This window comes from Mustelus asterias, chromosome 1 (assembly GCF_964213995.1).
Source record: "Mustelus asterias chromosome 1, sMusAst1.hap1.1, whole genome shotgun sequence".
Classification (NCBI taxonomy): Eukaryota; Metazoa; Chordata; class Chondrichthyes; order Carcharhiniformes; family Triakidae; genus Mustelus; species Mustelus asterias.
The window spans coordinates 3,163,725-3,190,897 of record NC_135801.1 but is presented as its reverse complement, the minus strand read 5'-3'; the positions used below and the strand labels follow the sequence as shown (position 1 = coordinate 3,190,897).

At 47.9% G+C, this 27,173-nt stretch overlaps 1 protein-coding gene across 1 annotated transcript in view; it reads right to left on the bottom strand.

Moving 5' to 3' along the window:
* Nucleotides 1–373: 373 nt before the first annotated feature.
* Nucleotides 374–27,173, bottom strand: part of LOC144501411 (cyclin-dependent kinase-like 2) — a 54,470-nt gene continuing 27,670 nt past the window's right edge. Inside the window, exons 7-12 of the mRNA XM_078225141.1 lie at nt 20,787–20,913; nt 17,662–18,044; nt 16,774–16,867; nt 11,710–11,863; nt 2,816–2,919; nt 374–550 (exon numbers count right to left, since the gene is read on the bottom strand). Of these exons, the coding sequence (XP_078081267.1) occupies nt 374–550; nt 2,816–2,919; nt 11,710–11,863; nt 16,774–16,867; nt 17,662–18,044; nt 20,787–20,913 (1,039 nt within the window). The remainder of the gene's footprint in view (nt 551–2,815; nt 2,920–11,709; nt 11,864–16,773; nt 16,868–17,661; nt 18,045–20,786; nt 20,914–27,173) is intronic.

The following is a 27,173-nucleotide window of genomic DNA, read 5'->3' as shown; positions in this document are numbered from 1 at the left end:
CCAGCTTTCCATCCATTGACTCTATCTACACTTCCCGCTGCCTCGGCAAAGCAGCCAGCATAATTAAGGACCCCATGGACCCTGGACATTCTCTCTTCCACCTTCTTCCTTCGGGAAAAGGATGCAAAAGTCTGAGGTCACATACCAACCCACTCTTCCCTGCTGCCGTCAGACTTTTGAATGGAATTACCTTGCATTAAGTTGATCTTTCTCTATACCCTAGCTATGACTGTAACACTACATTCTGCACTCTCTCATTTCCTTCTCTATGAACGGTATCCTTTGTCTGTATAGCGCGCAAGAAACAATACTTTTCACTGTATGTTAATACATGTGACAATAATAAATCAAATCGAATCAAATCTGAATCATTTCAGGTTTGCAGGTTCTCCTCCCTCTCCTCCTCCGTCCAGATACACAAGGCCAGTGACACAAACACACAGCGGCTGCTCTGTACGCAGCCACTCTGACCAGCCCCAAACTCCAACCTCTCAATGGCATCAGCAAAACAGTCAACAAGTAAACTGCTGACGTCACCCAGTGCCTCAGTCTGTGCAGAGTTTTTGTTTCTCAATACAGGGGGAAACAATGGGATGAAATGTTAGGGTGGGGACAGAGCATTCACTCAGACAGCGAACCCACAATGTACAAAAGAAAGATTGGCATTTCCACAGAGTCTTTCACAATCTCAGTGTTTCCTACTCCACAGACAGTTAAATACTATTTTCAAAGTGCAACCACTGCAGGAAATGCGGCAGTCAATTTGCACACAGCAAGATCCCACACACAGCAGAATCTGGGATCTTTTTGAGCGATGTTGTTTGAGGATAAATATTGACCGGGACACTGGGGAGAACTGCTCCTCTCCCCTTCAAAACGGCGCAGTAAGAAGTCTCACAACCACCAGGTTAAAGTCCAACAGGTTTATTTGGAATCACGAGCTTTCGGAGCGCTGCTCCTTCATCAGGTGAGTCATGAAAGCTCGTAATACCAAATAAACCTGTTGGACTTTTACCTGGTGGTTGTGAGATTTCTTACTGTGCCCACCCCAGTCCAACGCCGGCACCTCCACATCAAAATGGAGCCCAGGGATCAATTCCATGCAGCTGACAGACCCTCGAGCGACTGGTACCGGGCGAGGGGCAGACCATGGAAATGTTATTGTTTCGGGATGAATGAGGTCGTAAAGTGCCACCCATAATCTCCCCCCTACCAAGCGCATTGTATCAGATATTTTACACTGAATTTATCTGCGTCTACCCTTCACTGCCTCTCACCTTTCACATCAATTTTTGTCAGTATGCAATTTTGAAATAATAAATAATTTTTAAAGGTCAGTTTTAAATGAATAATTCTATCACTGGTATTCATTGGGTTAATGAAGCTGCTGTCTCACAGAAAAGCCATTTAGTGCTACTGGTCTAAATAAGCTTCATCCTCAGTACGTGTAAAGATTAAGTTTATTTATTAGTCACAATTAAGGCTGACATTAACACTGCAATGAAATCACTGTGAAAATCCCCTCGTTGCCACACTCCGGCGCCTGTTTGGGTTACACTGAGGGAGAATTTAGCACGGCCAATGCTAAATTCCATGCACGTCTTTCAGACTGTGGAAGGAAACCGGAGCACCCGGAGGAAACCCACGCAGACACGGGGAGAACGTGCAGACTCCGCACAGACAGTGACCCAAGCCGGGAATCGAACCCGCAACCCTGGCACTGTGAGGCAGCAGTGCTAACCACTGTGCCACCAGAAGCTGTTGGCTCATAATTAACCATTTTGTGTTACTGGTCAAAATCAGCTTTGTCCTGATGTGTGCAAAGTGGTATCTGAGTTACCCTGACTTTGTGTTACTCACTGTGTGTCTGGATGAGAACATGGGTGTACATGTGAGTGTAATTATGAGAGTGTTTGTGTCAGAGTGTTCCCTGCTGGTAATTGTATATTAATTGTAATGAATTGCATGTGGGTGGTGGTATTAACTGGGATTCACTTGTGTAACTTTAAATAGACACAGACTGAAACTGTGGTGTTGGGCGTGGAGGTCTGTGCTTGTGAAGTGCAACTCTGTAAATAAATGGAAAAGTATGCAAAAATTGGATTCAATTTTATCCTTCACAATCTGACATCGATATTTGTCTGTGTGTGTGTGTGTGCAGGGTGGGAAAGACAATGCGTGCATATACAGGTTTGCATGTGTGTCTGTGTACATATGTCAGTGTGAGTGATGTGGGTGAACATGCAAAAGAGTATATGCATAGGGTGTAAGAACATGCGAGTGTGTGTGTGGCGTGTGTTTGTACATAGGAGGTGGGTGCAGGCAGGGGGGCATACATGGGGTTGTGCACGAGTTGTGATGGTGTATATTTTGAAGTATGGACAGTGGAGTCTGTGCGTGTGCACTCAGGTGAATGTGTGTGTTGATGGAGTGTATATGCCTGTGTGTGTACGCGGGGGTGTATGTGCACACTGGGAGGGGTGTACGTGCGCACTGGGAGGGGTGTACGTGCGCACTGGGAGGGGTGTACGTGCGCACTGGGAGGGGTGTATGTGCGCACTGGGAGGGGTGTATGTGCGCACTGGGAGGGGTGTATGTGCGCACTGGGAGGGGTGTATGTGCGCACTGGGAGGGGTGTATGTGCGCACTGGGAGGGGTGTATGTGCGCACTGGGAGGGGTGTATGTGCGCACTGGGAGGGGTGTATGTGCGCACTGGGAGGGGTGTATGTGCGCACTGGGAGGGGTGTATGTACAGGCTAGAGGAAGGTACACACACAGGGGGCTGTGAATATCTCTAGTGTCCATGGATCTTACCTGTGAGGTTAGGCTGGGTTGCTGAATTAGTTCCAAGGCTGCCAGGGTGGGAATTTTGGATTCAGAGAATTTCCTGTTTTCTTTGCGGATTTTTGAATGTTTAGCTGGAAAAGATCAAATCGCACAGTTTGACCCAGCACCGGACAAAAACATGTGAGCAACTCAACAACATCACTGAAGATACGAAGAGATGTGAAAATGTGAATAGATTAAACAGGCTCTGCACAAATTCACAATTCATCAACACAGAGAATTGTAAAAACATCTAATCTACTGCTCCCAGTTTGGTTCCTTTGCTCCCAGTCTCACCCACCAGCTCACTCCCAGTCTCACCCACCAGCTCACTTCCAGTCTCACCCACCAGCTCACTTCCTCTGAAGAGTCCGTGCTCTGCAGTTAGATTTTATACCGGACAGGATTCCGCAGGGTATACAGCACAGGGTATACAGCACAGGGTATACAGCTCAGGGTATACAGCACAGGGTATACTGCACAGGGTATACAGCACAGGGTATACTGCACAGGGTATACTGCACAGGGTATACAGCACAGGGTATACTGCACAGGGTATACAGCACAGGGTATACAGCACAGGGTATACTGCACAGGGTATACTGCACAGGGTATACAGCACAGGGTATACTGCACAGGGTATACAGCACAGGGTATACAGCACAGGGTATACTGCACAGGGTATACTGCACAGGGTATACAGCACAGGGTATACTGCACAGGGTATACAGCACAGGGTATACAGCACAGGGTATACAGCTCAGGGTATACAGCACAGGGTATACTGCACAGGGTATACAGCACAGGGTATACTGCACAGGGTATACAGCACAGGGTATACAGTACAGGGTATACAGCACAAGCTATACAGCACAGGGTATACTGCACAGGGCAGTGGTTCCCAAAGAGTGCGGTGCGCCACACTGGTGCAGTGAGAGAGGATGGCAAGTGTGGGGGGAAGATTCAAGGACAATCAAAGAAACATTTAAACATGGATAGATATTTTTCCAAAGTGAGAGCAAGAGCATCAAGTGATGCTGAGGACGATCCGAGTCCACGTTGTGATCCAGAATTGCCGTTCGAACAGAGTGCTGAAGAAGAGTCGTTTAATTCTACACCAGTAGCAGGCCCAAGCAAACCTCCAAAAAAGAAAGTTTGTCGACAATATATGGATAGCTGTCTGAGTCCCGGTTTCACATGGACTGGAGATGAAAACGTACCTCGGTCAATGTGTTTGATCTGTGGTGAGAAGCTTTCCAATTCCAATATGGTCCCAAGCAAGATGAAAAGACATCTGTTGTCAAAACATGGAAATCTGGCAAACAAGGATGTTCAATATTTTGAAAGGCTTTTGGAACAGCAGAAATGCCAATGATCATATTTCGAAAAACGAATGACAGTCTCAGATAAGATGCAGATTGTATCTTACCAAGTGGCTGAATTGATTGCTCAACAGACAAAACCACATACAATAGCTGAAAAATTGATTCAGCCTGCCTGCAGCTTGATTGTGAAAACTTTGTTTGGTGATGATGCTGAGTGAGAAGTTATGGAAATTCTTTGTCTGATAACACAATTCGCAGAAGAATAGTTGATATGTCAGCTAATATTGAGAAGCGTGTTTCCGAAAGCATGAAGAATTCCAAATTTGCCATTTAAGTTGATGAATCGACGGACATTAGTGGAAAAGCACAGTTGCTTGCCTATATCAGATTCATTCACAATGACGAAATAATCACACAGTTTCTATTTTGCAAGGAACTTGAAAAATGTACCAGAGGACAAGATATTTTCCAAACCTTGTCTGAGTATTTGGAAAAAGTTGAGATTTCATGGGATTCTTGTATTGGAATTTGTACGGATGGAGCGCCATGTATGATAGGGAATGTGAGAGGCTTGGCGGCACTCATCAAACAGAAAAATCCAGATGTAATATCAACTCACTGTTTTTTACACAGAGGCATTAATCACCAAGACCCTTGTAGCTGATTTGAAGTTGGTTCTAGATCAGACTGTGCGCAGTGTGAACTTCTTCAAAGCAAAACCATTAAAGGCGCGGTTATTTGCTCAACTCTGCAAAGACATGGAATCAAAACATCAATGCCTAATTCTGCACTCAGAGGTTCGCTGGGTGTCCCCGAGGGTGTTGGAACTGAAGAACGAATTAAGAGAATTTTTGGAACAAGAAGGGAACCCATTGTACCACCAACTGGATGACAATGACTGGTGTGCAAAGCTGGCATATTTGGGTGATATCTTTTCCCGGTTGAATGTGCTCAATGCCAGTATGCAAGGCCGCAATGACAATATCCTCACAACTACAGACAAACTAACTGCATTCCAAAAAAAAGCTTCAGCTCTGGCTCGGAAGAGCAATGCAACATAATCTCGAAATGTTCCCACTGGTAAAATGTTTTAAAACGAGCAATGAATTGTACGGCCTCATACAGGAACATCTTGCAACACTGGTAGAAAAGATTGATCATGACTTCCCATCGTTGTCTACAGAAAATTTCGACTGGGTTAGAGACCCCTCTGCGAATTCCAGCTGTTCAGGTCTGACATTGGATGAGGGGGGGGAATGGCCTGCATTTCGAGTGATCACACCTTGAAAATGAAACACGGGAGTATGACACTGGACTCTTTTTGGATATACAACCAGAAACAGTATCCACGCATCTCTTCAAAAGCATTAGCTATTCTTCTACAGTTCTCCACGACATATTGTTGTGAACAGGGATTTTCAGCTCTGACAAATACCAAAGACCAGAAAAGAGAAAGGCTTCTTTGTGTTGATGAGGAGATGAGAGTTTGTTTGTCTCAAATTAGACCAAATATAAATGAGATTACCCGACAAAAACAAGCTCACACCTCTCATTGAGTTTGTATACTTACTTAAGGTCACATATGTAAGAGGCTCGTCTATAAGTATATTTTGGGAATGAATCATGTTTTTATGTCGCTGCATTGTTTTATACTTTCTGGATGTCCCATGATCATATTATAAAGTAGTTGTGTTCTATGTTATGAATCAAGCACTGCTAGGAGTTGCGTTTTTTTGTTTTTGAATGTATTTCTTATCAATAAAAAATTCGGTGTGGCGCGAGCAAATTTTTATTCCGGAAGTGCGGCCCAGTGAAAAACATTTGGGAACCACTGGCACAGGGTATACAGGATGTGGAGATGCCGACGTTGGACTGGGGTAAACACAGTAAGAAGTTTAACAACACCAGGTTAAAGTCCAACAGGTTTATTTGGTAGCAAAAGCCACAAGCTTTCGGAGCCTTAAGCTCCTTCTTCAGGTGAGTGGGAATTCAGGTGAGTGAGAACAGGATATGGTGCTCGACTCATCGATCGACAGTTCCGACGCGCCACAGTGAAAAACCGCACCGACCTCCTCAGAAGACAAACACGGGACACGGTGGACAGAGTACCCTTCGTCGTCCAGTACTTCCCCGGAGCGGAGAAGCTACGGCATCTCCTCCGAAGCCTTCAACATGTCATTGATGAAGACGAACATCTCGCCAAGGCCATCCCCACACCCCCACTTCTTGCCTTCAAACAACCGCAAAATCTCAAACAGACCATTGTCCGCAGCAAACTACCCAGCCTTCAGGAGAACAGTGACCACGACACCACACAACCCTGCCACAGCAGCCTCTGCAAGACGTCCCGGATCATCGACACAGATACCATCATCTCACGTGAGAACACCATCCACCAGGTACACGGTACATACTCTTGCAACTCGGCCAACATTGTCTACCTGATACGCTGCAGGAAAGGATGTCCCGAGGCATGGTACATTGGGGAAGCCATGCAGACGCTGCGACAACGGATGAATGAACACCGCTCGACAATCACCAGGCAAGACTGTTCTCTTCCTGTTGGAGAACACTTCAGCGGTCACGGGCATTCGGCCTCTGATCTTCGGGTAAGTGTTCTCCAAGGCGGCCTTCACAACACACGACGGCGCAGAGTCACTGAGCAGAAACTGATAGCCAAGTTCCGCATGCATGAGGACGGCCTCAACCGGGATCTTGGGTTCATGTCACACTATCTGTAACCCCCACAACCTGCCTGGACTTGCAGAATCTCACTGACTGTCCTGTCTGGAGACAATACACATCTCTTTAACCTGTCTTAATGCTCTCTCCACTCACATTGTTTATACCTTTAAGACTTGATTAGTTGTAAGTATTCGCATTTCAAACATTATTTTGTAAATTGAGTTTGTGTCTTTATAAGCTCTGTTTGTGAACAGAGCTCCCACTCACCTGAAGAAGGAGCTTAAGGCTTCGAAAGCTTGTGGCTTCCGCTACCAAATAAACCTGTTGGACTTTAACCTGGTGTTGTTAAACTTCTTTCAGGATATACAGTACAGGATATACAGTACAGGGTATACAGCACAAGGTATACTGCACAGGATATACAGTACAGGGTGTATAGCACAGAGCATGCAGCACAGGGTATACAGCACAGGGTATACAGCACAGGGTATACTGCACAGGGTATACAGCACAGGGTATACAGCACAAGGTATACTGCACAGGGTATACAGCACAGGGTATACAGCACAGGGTATACTGTACAGGGTATACAGCACAAGGTATACTGCACAGGGCATGCAGCACAGGGTATACAGCACAAGGTATACTGCACAGGGTATACAGCACAGGGTATACAGCACAAGGTATACTGCACAGGGTATACAGCACAAGGTATACTGCACAGGGTATACAGCACAAGGTATACTGCACAGGGTATACAGCACAGGGTATACAGCACAGGGTATACAGCACAGGGTATACAGTACAGGGTATATAGCACAGGGTATACAGCACAAGGTATACTGCACAGGGCATGCAGCACAGGGTATACAGCACAAGGTATACTGCACAGGGTATACAGCACAGGGTATACAGCACAAGGTATACTGCACAGGGTATACAGCACAAGGTATACTGCACAGGGTATACAGCACAAGGTATACTGCACAGGGTATACAGCACAGGGTATACAGCACAGGGTATACAGCACAGGGTATACAGCACAGAAACAACATGGTTGTTAAGGGCCTGCGATTGGTCAAAGTAAATCATCTGCCGTCCAGTCCTGGTGAAATGGTTTGGTGCCAAACATTACGCTGAGCGATTCTTTCTCGAGTTGTGTGTAATTTTGTTCTGTGCTTGATAATGTTCAGGATGCGAATGCTATTGGCCACTCTTCCTGAGTAACCATAACGTGAGATACACCAGCAGCCACCCATTGGACGATGCGTCACACACTGGTTAAATATTCAACTCGGGGTCAAAGTGGACCAGTACCTCGGATTACTTAAGCACGTCCTTTTGTACACACTTTCACACTCCTTCATCCACGGCACAGTGGCACGGTGGCACAGTGGTTAGCACTGCTGCCTCACAGCGCCAGGGACCCCGGTTCAATTCCCGGCTTGGGTCACTGTCTGTGTGGAGTCTGCACGTTCTCCCCGTGTCTGCGTGGGTTTCCTCCGGTTTCCTCCCACATTCCAAAAGACGTGCTGGGAAGGGTGCATTGACCCGAACAGACACGGGAGTGTGGCGACTAGGGGAATTTCACAATAGTATCTAAAGAAATAAAAATAATGATACTGTTTAACTTTGGGTAAACCCAGAACCTTTTGTGGACAGGACACCTGGTTTCACCCAATCCCATCGCTGGTTATCTCACAATGAAGCATGAAGTGACTCTCTCAGTGTTGCAAGTTTTGGATGAATTTCCCGTATTAATGAATTAATCTTAAAAATGGTCACAACTGCGACACATTCTGGGTCTTGCCGCATCTCGATCATTGTCATTTTCTTAGGTTCTGTGCGGTGGACATCCTTCTCTGGGTGACTGACATAACTGATGGATGTTTGGAAACATTCAGGTTTCTTTCTTCACGGGGAGGTTGTGTTTCTTTAAAGGCTGCAGAGTTTCCTCTAAGTTGTGTGAATGTTCCTGTTTAGTTCTGTCTGTGATTAGAATGTTGTCCAGTAACACTCAACAACATTGAGGCCAGTTCAGATTTGCTGCATTGGTTTCTGGAGTATGGCCAGCGCCTATGGTGAACAGTCGGCACTGATACCAGAACAATCCCTTGTGGGTAACACCCGTTAACGCTTGCGACTCAGTTGCCAACCTCAATTAGTAGCAAGTTTGCTAATGTACTGGATTGTCCTTGTCTTAAAGTCCCCGCAGATACGTACAGAGCCATCAGACTTAATAACTGCGATGATTGGGGTTGCCCACTCACTCGTTGTTATGGGTCCAATCACTCCAGCCTTGGCTAAGTTGATTTTAGTTCCACTTTTAACTTGGGTTCAATTGCACCTGGCACAGTTCTTGCCTTGAAGCATCTAGAGTTGCTATCAGGTTTGATTTTGAGCTTTGTCTCCACTCCAGTCATAGATTCTAGAGTATTCTTGCACACCTTCCTATTCTTCTCCAGAGGTATTGGTAGTGTGTTCTTGCTGTTAGCCAACTGGTTAATTGGTCCCCAGTTTAGCTTTTTTTGTGTATAACCACACTCTTCCAAAGCGCGCAGGAAAATTTCCCCTCACCCTGTGCAGAGACAATTCTGCTCACTGACCATTAACTCCTACTGGAACCATAATATATCCCTTCCGTGGAACTTCTTCCTCAGGATAAATTCGCAGGGTTATGTTAGAAGGTTTTAGTGTTTAAGCTCCTGATTGGATATGTTTTCTGGGCCAAGTCATACAGCAGCTTCCAGATCTACTTCCATCTTTACTTCTTGTCTGTCTAACTTTGGATAACAACACCAGGTTAAAGTCCAACAGGTTTATTTGGTAGCAAAAGCCACACAAGCTTTCGGAGCTCCAAGCCGTTGTGTTAAAGTGTGTTAAGTGTTGTTAAACTTCTTACTGTGTTTACCCCAGTCCAACGCCGGCATCTCCACATCATAACTTTGGATAAACCCAGAACCTTTTGTGGACAGACACTTAGTTTCAGTGTTTGGCTCTTTCCGAGTCTGGTACATTCTCGGAAATTTTCAGCATCATCAGATTTCTTTCCTTCCCTTCTTATTATTTTTGCCTCTTCCTCATGAATTTGTGTCATTTGTTTCGTTTTAGTTGGAAGATTTTTTTTCAAACTACTTCTTTGGTAGCCAATCTCTCTTCTCTAAACAAGAAGACTTTTGTTGTAATTCCTGAGTGACTCTTGGTTTGATGGATGGGAGGAGTGGCTTCCCTTTTTCAAAATGCTCAGGCTCTCTCTCTCTCTCTCTCTTTTTAATCAGGACGAGTGCCCAGTTACTGAAGCCCCCACATTGTGAGATCCCCACCGTTCGGAGGTTTCCCCAGCCACTAAACAATAAGCAAACTCTTCCTTGCCACGGCTTTTCAATCTGTTTCAGAGTCGAGGCGCTGAGTTTTTCTTCTGTCTTCGTGATGTCGATGTTCCGTTTCACACCAATGTGGTGATTAAAAAGAAAAACCTGTGAATCCTCTCAACTTTCACTCAAAACCAGCCTCGTCGCCAGTTTTTATCCTTGTTGTGTAGGTGTAATGGGTTCTGATTTGACAACAAGGAAAAGGGATTTCTGAGGTGCCTCGCCATGGGTTACAAACAAACCAATGCAGCTTTATTTACAAACTGTTCTCCAATTGAAGTCCAACATGGAAGAGATAAAATCCTGTGAATGCCCACAGTGATGTCACAGCGCATCAACCGTGTGACCACGGTTAGCCATGGTTAGTACTGCTTCCTCACAGCACCAAGGACCCAGGTTCAATTCTGGCCTCAGGTCACTGTCTGTGTGGAGTTTGCACGTTCTCCCTGTATCTGCGTGGGTTTCCTCCGGGTGCTCCGTTTTCCTCCCACAATCCAAAGATGTGCGGGTTAGGGAGATTGGCCATGCTAAATTGACCCTAGTGTCGGGGGGATTAGTGGGGTAAATATGTGGGGTTACGAAATAAGGCCTGGGTGGGATTGTTGTCAGTGCAGACTTGATGGACAGAATGGCCTTCTTCTGCACAGTAGAGATTCTATCATGTGACTAAACACACAGCAATGCATTACTTTACAACACAGAACAATTTCCACTTCTGGGGGAGACTAGAACTCATAGCCATAAATACAATATAGTCACTAATAAATCCAACAGACAATTCAGGAGAAACTTATTTACCCAGAGAATGGGGAGAATGTGGGACTCGCTCCCACAGTGAGTGGGGAGAATGTGGGATCCACTCCCACAGGGAGTGGGGAGAATGTGGGATTCGCTCCCACAGGGAGTGGGGAGAATGTGGGACTCGCTCCCACGGGGAGTGGGGAGAATGTGGGACTCGCTCCCACAGGGAGTTGGGAGAATATGGGTCTCGCTCCCACAGGGAGTGGAGAGAATGTGGGTCTCGGTCTCACAGGGAGTGGGGAGAATGCGGGACTCGCTCCCACTGGGAGTGAGGAGAATGTGGGACTCGCTCCCACCGGGAGTGGGGAGAATGTGGGACTCGCTCCCACCGGGAGTGGGGAGAATGCGGGACTCGCTCCCACCATGAGTGGGGAGAATGTGGGACTCGCTCCCACCGGGAGTGGGGAGAATGTGGGACTCGCGCCCACCAGGAGTGGGGGAGGTGAACAGTATCGATATAGTTAAGGGGAAGCTGAATAAACACACGGAGAGAGAGGAATGGAAGGAGATGTGATTGGGTGAGATGTAGGGATCGGGGTGAGACTTGTGTGGAGCATCAACACTAGTATGGAGCAGCTGGGCCGAATAGCCTGTTACTGAGCAGTAAATTCTCTGTCGTTGTGAGGTTACAGACAGTGAGATGATAGGGCAGAGATCGAAGGTGAGTTCTAGTCAATGTAGTGTAAATTCCCATCGCTACCTTCTGTTGCTTTGACCCCGGGGAGGTGATTCCAGCTGTTCAGTTCCGGGAGATGTACATCCTCCTTTTCCCATTTAAACGTCTCCCGTTTCTTTTTGCTTGTTATTCCCGTTCTCTCCAGATGGATGGAACGCTCAGATTTCTCCGTTTGAGGCTAAGAAAATGAAGAACAGACTTGTGTTAATGTTGTTTATAAACCGGTACCTCCGGAATATTCCACACTGAATCCCCAAACTCTGGAGTAAACTACAGCTAACTGATTCCAGCATTAACACACTGCCCTGCACCTGTTCAAAACCAGGGGATCTGTGATCACGTAGCGAGGTGTCAGGAACGAGAGAAACTGCGGCGATTTACTCAAATGGGGACAGGAGTGAGGGACCTCAGCCAGTGTGGAGAGACTGAGAAGCTGGGGTTGTTCCCCTTAGACCCTGACCCCTCACCCTGAACCTTACCCTGAATCTTACCCATCTCTGACCCTTACCCTCACCATCACGCTAACTCTAACCCTCACGCTAACCTTAACCCTAACCTTAAGACTAATCCTACGATATTGACCTGAACAGGCGACTAGGGAAATTTCACAGTAACTTCTTTGCAGCGTAAACATAAGCCTACTTGTGACTGATAAATAACCTTTAAAAAAGAACTTTAAAACTTTAAATCCTAACCCAACATGAATAAAAATGGAAAAGCTCCGGGGGGGGACAAGAAGACAACAAGCCACAATCTAAAGGCAAGAGCATCACAGGGGCAACAAGGATTGGACGTGAGCCAAATGAAAAGAGGCAGAGCAAGAGGAACCGGGGACATGTCCTATCTCAGTCCGACCCCAAAAACCTCACCCTTACCCTCACCCTCACCCTGATCCCTAACCCTCACCCTAACCCTGACCCTCACCCTGACCCTCACCCTGATCCCTAACCCTCACCCTAACCCTGACCCTCACCCTGACCCTGACCCTCACCCTGAACCCTGACCCTCACCCTAACCCTGACCCTCACCCTGAACCCTGACCCTCACCCTGACCCTGACCCTCACTCTGACCCTTACTTGCCAATTGAAATATTGCAGCTGGGAGGGAAGTGACCCCCAATTAGCCAATAATTGGACACAGGGTTAAAGGTCAGGGGGGTTACGCTGGGCCTGGCCTGCCTCTTGTGAAATTGCAGACAGGTTGGGGGTGGTCCGGTGTGGGGGCGGGCGGGGAGGGAGGGGGGGGGGGGGGGCGTTGATGGGGAGGGTGGTCCGGGAGGGCGGTGGGAAGGCCCGCGATGAAATTTTACACATTTCACCTGCTCCACACCTCCAATCCCACCAATGGGGCACCAGAACATTCTGTCCAATGACTTGTTGTGTTCTGAAAGGGGGGCGGAATCTGATTGAATCATAACTTTCTAAAGGGATAAATACTCAAACAGGAAAAAGCTGCAGGACTTTGTGGGAAAGAGTGAGGTGGGTGGGACTAATTGAATAACTCTTGGAAAGGGCTAGCACAGGTATGATGGACGCAATTGCCTCTTTCTGTGCCGTATGTTGTCCACAGTTATTTGATTTTCAATAATTTGGAGTCTGGATGCCACTTGCTGGCTGAACAAGGTACTGCATTCTTCCATCATCAACACCTTAAAAATTTTACAACAATATAGTTAAACAAAATACTCAGGGAATCCTGTCAAACCCTGTTCAGTGCGACCGGCTCCACAATGCAGACGCTGGCTCACGGCATTGTCATCACACACAAAGTTAATGACAACGTTTCACAATCACCTCCTCCAACTCCAGAGACCGGAAAGGCCTCAAATCCCTCCATGGCCTCCAAAGATGTGCGGGTTAGGTGGATAGGCCATGCTAAATTGCCCCTTAGTGTCAGGGGAACTAACTAGGGTAATTATAGGGTTATGGGGATAGGGCCTGGGCGGGGTTATTGTTGGTGCAGGCTCGATGGGCTGAATGGCCTCTTTCTGAACTGTAGGGATTTTTTTATTCATTTGTGGGACATGGGCGTCACTGGCTGGCCAGCATTTATTGCCCATCCCTAGTTGCCCGAGGGCAGTTGAGAGTCAACCACATTGCTGTGGCTCTGGAGTCACATGTAGGCCAGACCAGGTAAGGACGGCAGATTTCCTTCCCTAAAGGACATTAGTGAACCAGATGGGTTTTTCCAACAATCAACAATGGTTTCATGGTCATCAGTAGATTCTTAATTCCAGATAATTTTTATTGAATTCAAATTCCACCATCTGCCATGGTGGGATTCGAACCCGGGTCCCCAGAACATTAGCTGAGTTTCTGGATTAATAGTCTAGCGATAATACCACTAGGCCATCGCCTCCCCTATTTGAAGGCTCTGAATGCCTCACTCCTCCCTATCTCTGTCGTCCCCAGAACCTCCACCACCACCTTCTCGAGGGCAGTTTCGGGTGAGCAATAAAAATGCGGTGTCCAGCCAACGGAACCCAAATCCTGTGAAATAGTCTTTAAAAAACCTCCCCCGGCTCCGACCTCACAACCCTCTGAAATCTCCGCACTCCTGCTACTCTGGCCTGTTCAAAAAGCCCGATTTCAATCACCTCACCATTGGAAACCAGTTACCTGGGCCCAAGCTCTGGAATTCCTTCCTTAAACCTCTTTGGGGCAGCACGGTGGCACAGTGGTTAGCACTGCTGCCTCACAGTGCCAGGGACCCGGGTTCGAATCCCAGCTTGGGTCGCTGTCTGTGTGGAGTTTGCACATTCTCCCCGTGTCTGCTCCGGTTTCCTCCCACTGTCCGAAAGATGTGCGGGTTCAGTGCATTGGCCGTGCTAAATTGCCCCTTGGTGTCTCAGGATGTGTAGGTTAGGGGGATTAGCAGGGTAAATATGTGGGGTTATGGGAATAGGGTCTGGGTGGGATTGTGGTCAGTGCAGACTCGATGCAGTTTGGTAGAAATAATGTAGGGAGGAGCTATACGATAAATGGCAGAACCATAAAGGGTGTAGATACGCAGAGGGACCTGGGTGTGCAAGTCCACAGATCCTTGAAGGTGACGTCACAGGTGGAGAAGGTGGTGAAGAAGGCATATGGCATGCTTGCCTTTATAGGACGGGGCATAGAGTATAAAAGTTGGGGTCTGATGTTGCAGATGTATAGAACGTTGGTTCGGCCGCATTTGGAATACTGCGCCCAGTTCTGGTCGCCACACTACCAGAAGGACGTGGAGGCTTTGGAGAGAGTACAGAGGAGGTTTACCAGGATGTTGCCTGGTATGGAGAGGCTTAGTTATGAGGAGAGATTGGGTAAACTGGGGTTGTTCTCCCTGGAAAGACGGAGGATGAGGGGAGATTTAATAGAGGTGTATAAAATTATGAAAGGCATAGATAGGGTGAACGGTGGGAAGCTTTTCCCCAGGTCGGTGGTGACGTTCACGAGGGGTCATAGATTCAAGGTGAAGGGGGGGAGGTTTAACACAGATATCAGAAGGACATATTTTACACAGAGGGTGGTGGGGGCCTGGAATGTGTTGCCGGGCAAGGTGGTGGAGGCGGACACACTGGGAACGTTTAAGACTTATCTAGATAGCCACATGAACGGAGTGGGAATGGAGGGATACAAAAGAATGGTCTAGTTTGGACCACGGAGCGGCACGGGCTTGGAGGGCCGAAGGGCCTGTTCCTGTGCTGTATTGTTCTTTGTTCTTTGATGGGCTGAATGGCCTCTTTCTGCCCTGTAGGGATTCTATGATTCTCTTTGCTTCTCTCTCTTGTAAAACTGGTTGATCACCTGTGTTGATATCTCCTCACCTGGCTCACTGTTTGATGGTACCTCCTGTTTGGGAATACCTGGACTATGTTAAAGACGGTATATAAATACAGGTTGTTGAGGCAGTCACACCTGAGAACTTGATGCCCGTGAAAGAACTCAGCAGAACCTGTCGACCCAAGACAGGGATTTTGTTTATGGGGCTGCACTGCTGGATCTGGCCAGCAAGTGGCAGCAGAGTCCATGTTATAAATGGGGCAGACTCGGGTTGCGAGTTAAGACTGGAATGATTCAATACACCGGGGAACAGCAGCAGCAGGTGGAGGGGTTAAATGGTCAACTCATTCTCCAAGAACCCTGCACACCAAAAGTTGCCACTGACAAATGACCCAGAAACACGAGTTTGAAACTTACTGCAGCAGCCAAGGAAATTTAAATCCAGTTATTTAAATAAAATGTAAATAGTAAAACAGCCATAAAATGACTGCATTAAAAAAAACCCATATTGTTCACCCTGGTTTTTATTTATTCACGGGATGTCGCTGGCTAGGCCAACATTTATTGCCCATCCCTAATTGCCCCTTGAGAAGGTGGTGGTGAGATGCCTCCTTGAACCCGCTGCAGTCCAAGAGAAGGGGCTTGGAGCTCCGAAAGCTTGTGTGGCTTTTGCTACCAAATAAACCTGTTGGACTTTAACCTGGTGTTGTTAAACTTCTTACTGTGTAGGTACACCCACAGTGCTGTTCGAGAGGGAATTCCAGGATTTTGACCCAGTGACAGTGAAGGAACGGCGATATGTTTCCAAGTCAGGATGGTGAGTGGCTCGGAGGGGAACTTGCAGGTGGTGGCGTTCCCAGGTATCCGCTGCCCTTGTCCTTCTTGATGGAAGAGGTAGTGGATTTGCTGTCTAAGGAGCCTTGGTGAGTTGTTGCAGTGCATCTTGTCGATGGTACACACGGCTGTCACTGAGCGTCGGTGATGGAAGGAATGAATATTTAAGTTGGTGGATGGAAAGGAAGGAAATCTGCTGTCCTTACCCGGTCTGGCCTACACGTGACTCCAGACACACAGCAATGTGGTTGACTCTGAACTGCCCTCTGAAATGGCTGAGCGAGATACTCAGTTCAAGGAGATTTGGAATGGAAAACCAACACTGATCCCGCCAGTAACACCCCCACTGAGAAAACACACACTGGAGGGATTATCCTGTACTGGGAATTGGCCAGAAGCTGTTCTGGTGAACTCCCAGAATTCCCTTCCCGGTACAGAGGGAAGAGTTTGCGGTGATGGAGTGAGTGCTCGGTTTGATTGTGTCAAACATACCTGGCTGTTTAAATAAATGCTGAAGAAATTGGATGTAAGAGGCTGCTTCAATATTCCCAACGGATTTACAGGCTTCTTCATCTTACTCTGAAACCTGATGGGAAAAACACGGGAAAAGATCCTGGTTTACAGTCTCATCGGTCAGGAGAGAATCATCAGTTATCCCTCAGTCCCGACACTGCCCTTTGTCACCTGTGAGACACGGGAATTTCAGAAGCTTGATTCTGAGTTGCTGCAGGGTCAGGGTACAACTCATTCCCCCCCCGTTAGACCTCAACAGGAATAGAGCAAGGAGGAGGCGGAGGACAGATTGTGAACTCAATCACTTACTGACTCATTACACACCCCCCCCCACACAAAATTAAAATACCCCCAGTGAGTGTGGCTCCTATCGATGCCACAGGCAACATGGCTCAGACGGCACGCTGGCACAGTGGTTAGCACTGCTGCCTCACAGCGCCAGGGACCTGGGTTCGATTCCCAGCTTGGGTCACTGTCTGTGCGGAGTCTGCACGTTCTCCCCATGTCTGCGTGGGTTTCCTCCGGGTGCTCCGGTTTCCTCCCACAGTCTGAAAGACGTGCTGGTTAGGTGGATTGGCCATGCTGAATTGCCCCTTAGAGTCAGGGGGACGAGCTAGAGTAAATATGTGGGGTTATGGGGATAGGGCCAGGGTGGGATTGTGGTCGGTGCAGAGTTGACGGGCTGAATGGCCTCTTTCTGCACTGTGGGGATTCTATGATCTTTGGTCTATGACCACTTGTGGTCAATGCTGAGAAGTGGCAGGTTATTGGCTCCCAGTTTGGGAACTCCTCCCACTTCCCACTCCATCCTAATGGGGAAGAGAACAACATTGGTGCCAATCTGGTTGTCAGGATGACAGGACTCACCGGAGGGTGTGCTGGGCAGAGATGCCAGCGCTGAAGAGGTTGGTGGGGTTTGCAGCAATGGGAGGGATGATGGTGCCAGTCGGTGACTTGGGATGTTCAGAGCTGGACTTTTGCTCTTTCCCCAGTCCCTGAGGTGTGACCTTACTCGGCTCCAAGCCCCGGGAGGTTCCACCATCCACAAGGTCCTCACGCAACTCCTCCAAAGCTCTCACTTGTTTGGCAGCTTTCTCCAGCTCCACCTTCGACACTCTTGTCTTCGGGAGTTTACTGTCAGCCTTGCTCCTCCAGTCCACATCTTCACCCTGCTCTCCAAGAAGATGAGGAAATGTTATTCCATTCCCCAATCTCACTGCATCGCGGCTAAGAGAGGACCGTGCGGGACACTGCAGCAGACAGCAAGAAGGATTGGTCTACAATAACTTCCATACAGTGCAGAAGCAGGCTATTCAGCCCAGCGAGTCTGCACCGACTCTCCAGTCTCTGGGTTACCCAGACCCCATCCCCATAACCCGTATACTTAATCTCCCTAACCTACACACCATGGGACACTTTAACATGGCCAATCCACCTAACCCACAAACCTTTGGACTGTGGGAGGAAACCGGAGCACCCGGAGGAAACCCATGCAGACACGGGGAGAATGTGTAAACTCCACACAGACAGTGACCCAAGGTCAGAATCAAACCCGGGTCCCTGGCGCTGTGAGGCAGCAGTGCTAACCCACTGTGTCACCGTGACACCCCTTTGTTGTTCAATGCTTATGTTGACAGACTTTCTGTGAGTTTTTACATTGTAACTTGCTGCATCTAAAAAATTCAGAAGACCCCGGGAATCTGGAACTCGTGTGAACAGAATAAATAACTGTGTGTACCCTTTACGAATCAAGTTGTGGAATCCTTACTGAGCTCCCAGATGGTATCAGTTTGAATATTTAATTCAATGTTCAGACATTTGTAGAAAGAACCATAAAGGGGAAAAAAGTCAGGATTAATAGAGCGGTAAGAGACACAAAAGAAAAGTTAGAAGATTTTTAATTTCCATTATTTTACTCTTTAAAATCACCGACAACAATTAAAACCTGATGGAATGAGAATCCACGGGTGGAATTCTCCGGTCGCTCTGGTCTAAAAGCCGGAAATTCCCACCCGACCGTCAATGGGGTTTCACATTCTCCGCAACCCGTCCGCCAAAATTCCAGATACTCTCTGTTTTCCGTGAACAACAAATGGTTGCATTTTCTTTGGTAATTGAAGCCACAATCAACCCACAATTATGGAGCAGCCGTCCTGTTTACCAGTTCCATTACACTGAAATAGCCTTTGGATGCAGATTGTACACTTTTCAGTATAAATTGCGGGATGGGAGTATTCTAGCCCACATTTCTAAAAGTTAGTTTTCAGCACCAGAGAGGTTGTTTGGCAGTAATTAAGGTCGGGGTTCCCAATGAGGTAAACACAATAACAAGTCTCACAACACCAGGTTAAAGTCCAACAGGTTTATTTGGTAGCAAAAGCCACACTAGCTTTCGGAGCGCTTGCTGCTCCTTCATCAGGTGAGTGGGAGTTCTGTTCACAAACAGGGCATATAAAGACACAAACTCAATTTACAAAATAATGGTTGGAATGCGAGTCTTTACAGGTAATCAAGTCTTAAAGGTACAGACAATGTGAGTGGATAGAGGGTTAAGCACAGGTTAAAGAGATGTGTGTTGTCTCCAGCCAGGACAGTTCGTGAGATCTTGCAAGCCCAGGCAAGTTGTGGGGGTTACAGATAGTGTGACATGAACCCAAGATCCCGGTTTAGGCCATCCTCATGTGTGCGGAACTTGGCTATCAGTCTCTGCTCAGCGACTCTGCGCTGTCGTGTGTCGTGAAGGCCGCCTTGGAGAACGCTTACCTGAAGATCAGAGGCCGAATGCCCGTGACCGCTGAAGTGCTCCCCAACAGGAAGAGAACACTCTTGAACACCAGGCAAGAGTGTTCCATTCCAGTTGGGGAACACTTCAACAGTCACGGGCATTCAGCCGCTGATATTCGGGTAAGCGTCCTCCAAGGTGGCCTTCACGACACACGAGAATGCAGAATCATTGAAGAACGGGCTTGGGGCTCCGAAAGCTTGTGTGGCTTTTGCTACCAAATAAACCTGTTGGACTTTAACCTGGTGTTGTTAAACTTCTTACTGTGTTTACCCCAGTCCAACGCCGGCATCTCCACATCATGGCTTCCCAATGAGGTCACAGAAATAGCATTTGGGGCTTCCTGCCCCGAGGTGATAACGGTGTTTGTGGAGAGGAGACTCTGGCAAGACGGACTGGTCTTACTCGCTGCTTTCTGCCACATCTCTAGGGGTGGACAGTGAGCCCAAAAGTGCTCTTTAAGCTCAGAAACACCTTTAACACTGAGTGCTCAGCCGCCCCGATGATTATCCACTGAAGGCAGTAGGTGGAATTCAGTGCCTGACTCTGTGCAGGAGGAACAGCAGGTGGCATGTCTGAGCCGGGACAGTGAGTGGCAGCTTCAGACTTCACCACCCCTGTTGTTCCGCCTCCTCACCCTGCACCAGTCCCCGACCACTAATCAACTCAGGGTGGGGTTGGGGTGGGGGGGGATTGTGGGAGGAGAAAGAGGGGCCACACCATCCTCTTCCCTCTCACTTTGTTTAACCTCCCATTCTTTCCTCATGTGTTTAACCTCTGTGTGGATATGAGACAACCAACCAGGCCAGACCTCAACAAGGGTCATGAATCAAGACGAGCGAGGCAAAGATTTTGGGCGGGATTTTCCAGCCGTGCTCGTCCCAAAACCGGAAAATCCCACTCCGAGGTCAATGGACATTTGAATGGTCCACTCCCCCCCTCCCCCCTTTCCCACGATCCCCGTGGTGGGCGGAACGGGAAAATTTGCCCCTTTGTGTTGAGTGCAGGTTTCTTGCGTTATGTTTGATGTGGAACCCCTCAAGTTCCACAAAATCGTGTCTTTCTCCAACAGGGAGAGAGGCCCAAAGTTCCTCGTTAAAGATGGTGAATTGAAGACAAGTTGGAGTAAAAGACTTTCATTTTGTTTGTGACACGATTTGTTTTGTGTTCACACGTTCCCAGCAGAGATTCACTGCCAGAAAACACTCACCGTCACTCCTGACTTCTGCTCTTCTGATATCTCCTCCAGATCCTTCTTGCTAATGTTTGTCCTCTTGGGGAGTGGAAGATCATTTTTCGATTCCTTCTGATTGTGAAGAATATTCCCCTGGGTAAATCTAGTTCCAAACACAAGATCAAATCAAATCGAATGATGTAGAAATTACAGCTCAGAAACGGGTCACTCAGATCCCAGCAGTGTTTATTCTTGCCGCTCCCACCTTATCGACACCGTTCCATTTCTCCCGCCCTCATGTCTTTAAGGTGAGACATTGAAACGAGGTCCCACTCAAGTGGATGTCAAAGACCCTCGGACACCATTCCAAAGGGCAGGGGAGTTCTCCCTCGCTCGCCGGTCTATACCTACCCCTCAATTAATATCAGCAAAAACAAAATGTCCGGCCCTTATCACATTGCCCTTTGAGATATTGGCCATGAAACAACAACTTACATTTACATAGCACCTTTAATGAAGTTAAACATCTCAAGGTGCTTCACAGCAGTGATTATCAAAAGAATCACAGAATTGTTACAGTGAAGAAGGAGGCCATTCGGCCCATCGTGTCTGAGCTGGCTCTATTTCAAATCATAAATCACTCTAAATCTGTGCCCTCTCATTCTCGGTCCATTTACGAATGGGAGCAGTTTCTCCCTATCTGCTCTCTCCAGCCTCTTCTTGATTTTGAACATCAGGATGAAAGAATCTGACTACACGTTAAGAGTCTCCCACCCTCCACCCTCCTCTAACCTAAAAAAAAGTCTCAGAGTGAGAGCAGCTAAGCGTTTTCTTTCTCTCTTTTGTTTCTTATTAAGGGAAGTTAGCAGTGATGTCAGTGCAGGCAGTGCAATGTTCCTCCTGAGGGATGTTTGAGGTGAGGGACACCAGTGTCCCGGCTGAGTACACCTGCAGGAAGTGCACCCAATTCCAGCTCCTTGAAGACCGTGTTAGGGATCTGGAGCTGGAACTGGATGAACTCAGGATCATTCGGGAGGCAGAGACCGCTATAGAAAGAAGCTACAGGGAGGTAGCTACTCCTAGAAATTATGATACGTGGGTGACGGCTAGAAGGGGTAAGAAGCAGTCAGAGCAGCGATCCCCTGGGTCCCCTGTTCCTCTGTATAACAAGTATTCCGTTTTGGATACTGTTGCCGGGGGGGGGGCTACTTACCAGGGGTAAGCCATGGTGTACAGGTCTCTGGCACAGAGTCTGTCCCTGTTGCTCAGAAGGGAAGGGGGGAGAGGAATAGAGCATTAGTTATTGGAGACTCCATAGTTAGGGGGATAGATAGGAGATTCTGTGGGAGCGAGAGAGACTCGCGGTCGGTGAGTTGCCTCCCAGGAGCCAGAGTCCGCGATGTTCCGGATCGTGTTTTCGGGATCCTTAAGGGGGAGGGGGACCAGCCCCAAGTCGTGGTTCACATAGGCACTCAAGACATAGGTAGGAAAAGGGATGGGGATGTAAGGCAGAAATTCAGGGATTTAGGGTGGAAGCTTAGGGCTAGAACAAAGTTGTTATCTCTGGTTTGTTACCCGTGCCACGTGATAGTGAGGAGAGGAATAGGGAGAGAGAGCAGTTGAACACATGGCTACAGGGATGGTGCAGGAGGGAGGGATTCAGATACCTGGACAATTGGGGCTCATTCTGGGGTAGGTGGGACCTCTACAAACGGGATGATCGACACCTGAACCAGGGGTTCCAATATCCTGGGGGGGGGAATTTGCTAATGCTCTTCGGGAGGGTTTAAACTAATTCAGCAGGGGGATGGGAACCTGAATTGTAGCTCCAGTGTCCAGGAGGTTGAGAGTAGTGAGGTCATGGATAAGGTTTCAAGGTTGCAGGAGTGTACTGGCAGGCAGGAAGGCGGTTTGAAGTGTGTATACTTCAACGCGAGGAGCATCCGGAATACGGTGGGTGAACTTGCAGCATGGGTTGGTACCTGGGAGTTCGATGTTGTGGCCATTTCAGAGACATGGATAGAGCAGGGACAGGAATGGTTGTTGCAGGTTCCGGGGTTTGGATGTTTCAGTAAGAGCAGGGAAGGTGGTAAAAGAGGGGGAGGTGTGGCATTGTTAGTCAAGGACAATATTACGGTGGCAGAAAGAACGTTTGATGAGGACTCGTCTACTGAGGTAGTATGGGCTGAGGTTAGAAACAGGAAAGGAGAGGTCACCATGTTGGGAGTTTTCTATAGGCCTCCGAAAAATTCCAGAGATGTAGAGGAAAGGATTGCAAAGATGTTTCTGGATAGGAGCGAAAGTAACAGGGTAGTTGTTATGGGGACTTTAACTTTACAAATATTGACTGGAAAAGCGATAGTTCGAGTACTTTAGATGGGTCAGTTTTTGTCCAATGTGTGCAGGAGGGTTTCCTGACACAGTATGTAGATAGACCAACAAGAGGCGAGGCCACATTGGATTTGGTACTGGGTAATGAACCAGCCAGGTGTTAGATTTGGAGGTAGGTGAGCACTTTGGTGATAGTGACCACAATTCGGTTACGTTTACTTTAGCGATGGAAAGGGATAGGTATATTCCGAAGGGCAAGAGTTATAGCTGGGGAAGAGAAATCATAGAATCATAGAAACCCTATAGTACAGAAAGAGGCCATTCGGCCCATCGAGTCTGCACCGACCACAATCCCACCCAGGCCCTACCCCCATATCCCTACATATTTTACCCACTAATCCCTCTAATCTACGCATCCCAGGACACTAAGGGGCAATTTTAGCATAGCCAATCAACCTAACCTGCACATCTTTGGACTGTGGGAGGAAACCGGAGCACCCGGAGGAAACCCACGCAGACACGAGGAGAATGTGCAAACTCCACACAGACAGTGACCCAAGCCGGGAATCGAACCCAGGTCCCTGGAGCTGTGAAGCAGCAGTGCTAACCACTGTGCTACCGTGCCGGTAATTATGGTGCGATTAGATGAGATTTAGGATGCATAGGTTGGGGAAGGAAACTGCAGGGGATGGGCACAATTGAAATGTGGAGTTTGTTCAAGGAGCAACTACTGCGTGTCCTTGATAAATATGTACCTGTCAAGCAGGGAGGAAGTGGTCGAGCGAGGGAACTGTGGTTTATTAAAGAAGTTGAATCTCTTGTGAAGAGGAAGAAGGAGACTTATGTAAAGATGAGACGTGAAGGCTCAGTTAGGGCACTTGAGAGTCACAAGTTAGCCAGGAAGGACCTAAAGAGAGAGTTAAGAAGAGCCAGGAGGGGACATGAGAAGTCTTTGGCAGGTAGGATCAGGGAAAACCTTAAAGCTTTCTATAGGTATGTCAGGAATAAAAGAATGACTAGGGTAAGATTAGGACCAGTCAAGGACAGTAGTGGGAAGTTGTGCGTGGAGTCCGAAGAGATAGGAGAGGTGCTAAATGAATATTTTTCGTCAGTATTCACGCCGGAAAAAGACAATGTTGTCGAGGAGAATACTGAGATACAGGCGATTGGACTAGACGGGATTGAGGTTAATAAGGAGAAGGTGTTAGCAATTCTGGAAAGTGTGAAAATAGATAAGTCCCCTGGGCCGGATGGGATTTATCCTAGGATTCTCTGGGAGGCTAGGGAGGAGATTGCAGGGCCTTTGGCTTTGATCTTTATGTCGTCATTGTCTACAGGAATAGTGCCAGAAGACTGGAGGATAGCAAATGTTGTCCCCTTGTTCAAGAAGGGGAGTAGAGACACCCCAGGTAATCATAGACCAGTGAGCCTTACTTCTGTTGTGAGCAAAGTTTTGGAAAGGATTATAAGAGATATGATTTATAATCATCTAGAAATGAATAATTTGATTAGGGATAGTCAACACAGTTTTGTGAAGGGTAGGTCGTGCCTCACAAATCTTATTGAGTTCTTTGAGAAGGTGACCAAAGAGGTGGATGAGGGAAAAGCAGTTGATGTGGTGTATATGGATTTCAGTAAAGCATTTGATAAGGTTCCCCATGGTAAGCTATTGCAGAAAATACGGACGCATGGGATAGAGGGTGATTTAGTGGTTTGGATCAGGAATTGGCTAGCTGTAAGAAGACAGAGGGTGGTGGTTGATGGGAAATGTTCATCCTGGAGTTCAGTTACTAGTGGTGTACCGCAAGGATCTGTTTTGGGGCCACTGCTGTTTGTCATTTTTATAAATGACCTGGATGAGGGCATAGAAGGATAGGTTAGTAAATTTGCGGATGACACTAAAGTCGGTGGAGTTGTGGACAGTGTGGAAGGTTGTTGCAGGTTACAGAGGGACATAGATAAGCTGCAGAGCTGGGCCGAGAGGTGGCAAATGGAGTTTAATGCGGAAAAGTGCGAGGTGATTCACTTTGGAAGGAGTAACAGGATTACAGAGTACTGGGCTAATGGTAAGATACTTGGTAGTGTGGATGAACAGAGATCTCGGTGTCCATGTGCATAGATCCCTGAAAGTTGGCACCCAGGTTGATAGGGTTGTTAAGAAGGCGGATGGAGTGTTAGCTTTTATTGATAGAGGGATTGAGTTTCGGAGCCAGGAGGTCATGTTGCAGCTGTACAAAACTCTGGTGCAGCCGCACTTGGAGTATTGCGTACAGTTCTGGTCACTGCATTATAGGAAGGATGTGGAAGCATTGGAAAGGGTGCAGAGGAGATTTACCAGGATGTTGCCTGGTATGGTGGGAAGGTCTTATGAGGAAAGGCTGAGGGGCTTGAGGTTGTTTTCATTGGAGAGAAGAAGGTTAAGAGGTGACTTAGTAGTGGCATACAAGATGATCAGAGGATTAGATAGGGTGGATAGTGAGAGCCTTGTTCCTCGGATGGTGATTGCTAGCACGAGGGGACATAGCTTTAAATTGAGGGGTGAGAGATATAGGACAGATGTTAGAGGTAGGTTCTTTACTCAGCGAGTAGTAAGGGCGTGGAATGCCCTGCCTGCAGCAGTAGTGGACTCGCCAACAATAAGGGCATTCAAATGGTTATTGGATAAACATATGGATTATATTGGAATAGTATAGATTAGAGGTGCTTTAGATTGGTTTCACTGGTCGGCGCACCATTGAGGGCCGAAGGGCCTGTACTGCGCTGTAATGTTCTATGTTCTATGACACGGAGCCACATGGGGAGATGTTAGGACAGGTGACCAAAAGCTCGGTCAGGGAGGTTGGTATTAAGCTGTGACTTTAAAGTAAAGTTTATTTATTAGTGTCACAAGTAAGGCTTACATTAACACTGCAATGAAGTTACTGTGAAAATCTCCTAGTCGCCACACTCCGGCGCCTGTTTGGGTACACTGAGGGAGAATTTAGCACTGCCAATGCACCTAACCAGCACGTCTTTCAGACTGTGGGGGGAAACCGGAGCACCCGGAGGAAACCCACGCAGACACGGGGAGAATGTGCAAACTCCACACAGACAGTGACCCAAGCCGGGAATCAAACCTGGGTCCCTGGCGCTGTGAGGCAGCAGCGCTAACCACTGTGCAGCCCTGTAAAGGGAGACTCAGGGGTGGAAGTTGGAAAATCCAGAGCTCTGGGCCCAAACACTGAAAGGCAGTGATTGAAATCAGAGATACCTAAACAGCCAGAATGAGAGGAGTGCAGAAAGCTAAGGATATATCCCGATTACTGACTCCATCCCGGTCCCTGGCGGCTGTCTGAGGTGAAGCCAGTCTCTTCATAAACCTGGCGCCAGGTTTGACCTGAAGATGAACTTTTGACCTTTTGCATCATCTCTAAGATCGTCTATTTCCAACTCCTTAATGTTACCCGGCGGGTGTTGGGGGAGGGGGGGGGGGGGGAGGAGGGGGGTGATGGGTTGTGGGGAGGAGGGGGGGTGGGGTTGGTGGGGGGGTCGGTGGGGGGGGGGGTCGGTGGGGTTGGTGGCGAGGAGGTGGGTGGTGGGTGGTGGTGGGGGGGGTCGGTGGGGGGGGGGATCAGTGGGGAGGAGGTGGGTGGTGGGGGGGGGTCGGTGGGGAGGAGGGGGGTGGGGTTGGTGGGGCGGGGCGCCACAGCTCCTCCTCTCTCTGAAACCCACATTCACGGCCACACTCGACTATTCCAACATTCCCGGCTGCTCTCCCACAGTCTAACCTCCATGAACCAGAGACCTATCTCTGTAACCTCCTCCAGCCCCTACAACCCTCCCTATCTCTATGAACTCCTCCAGCCCCTATTCGCCTGCATATCTCTGTGAAGGGGAGTTGATGGCCTAATGGCATTATCACTAGACTATTAATCCAGAAACTCAGCTCATGTTCTGGGGACCCAGGTTCGAATCCCGCCACGGCAGACGGTGGAATTTGAATTCAATAAAAAATATCTGGAATTAAGAATCTACTGATGACCATGAAACCATTGTCGATTGTCGGAAAAACCCATCTGGGTCACTAATGTCCTTTAGGGAAGGAAATCTGCC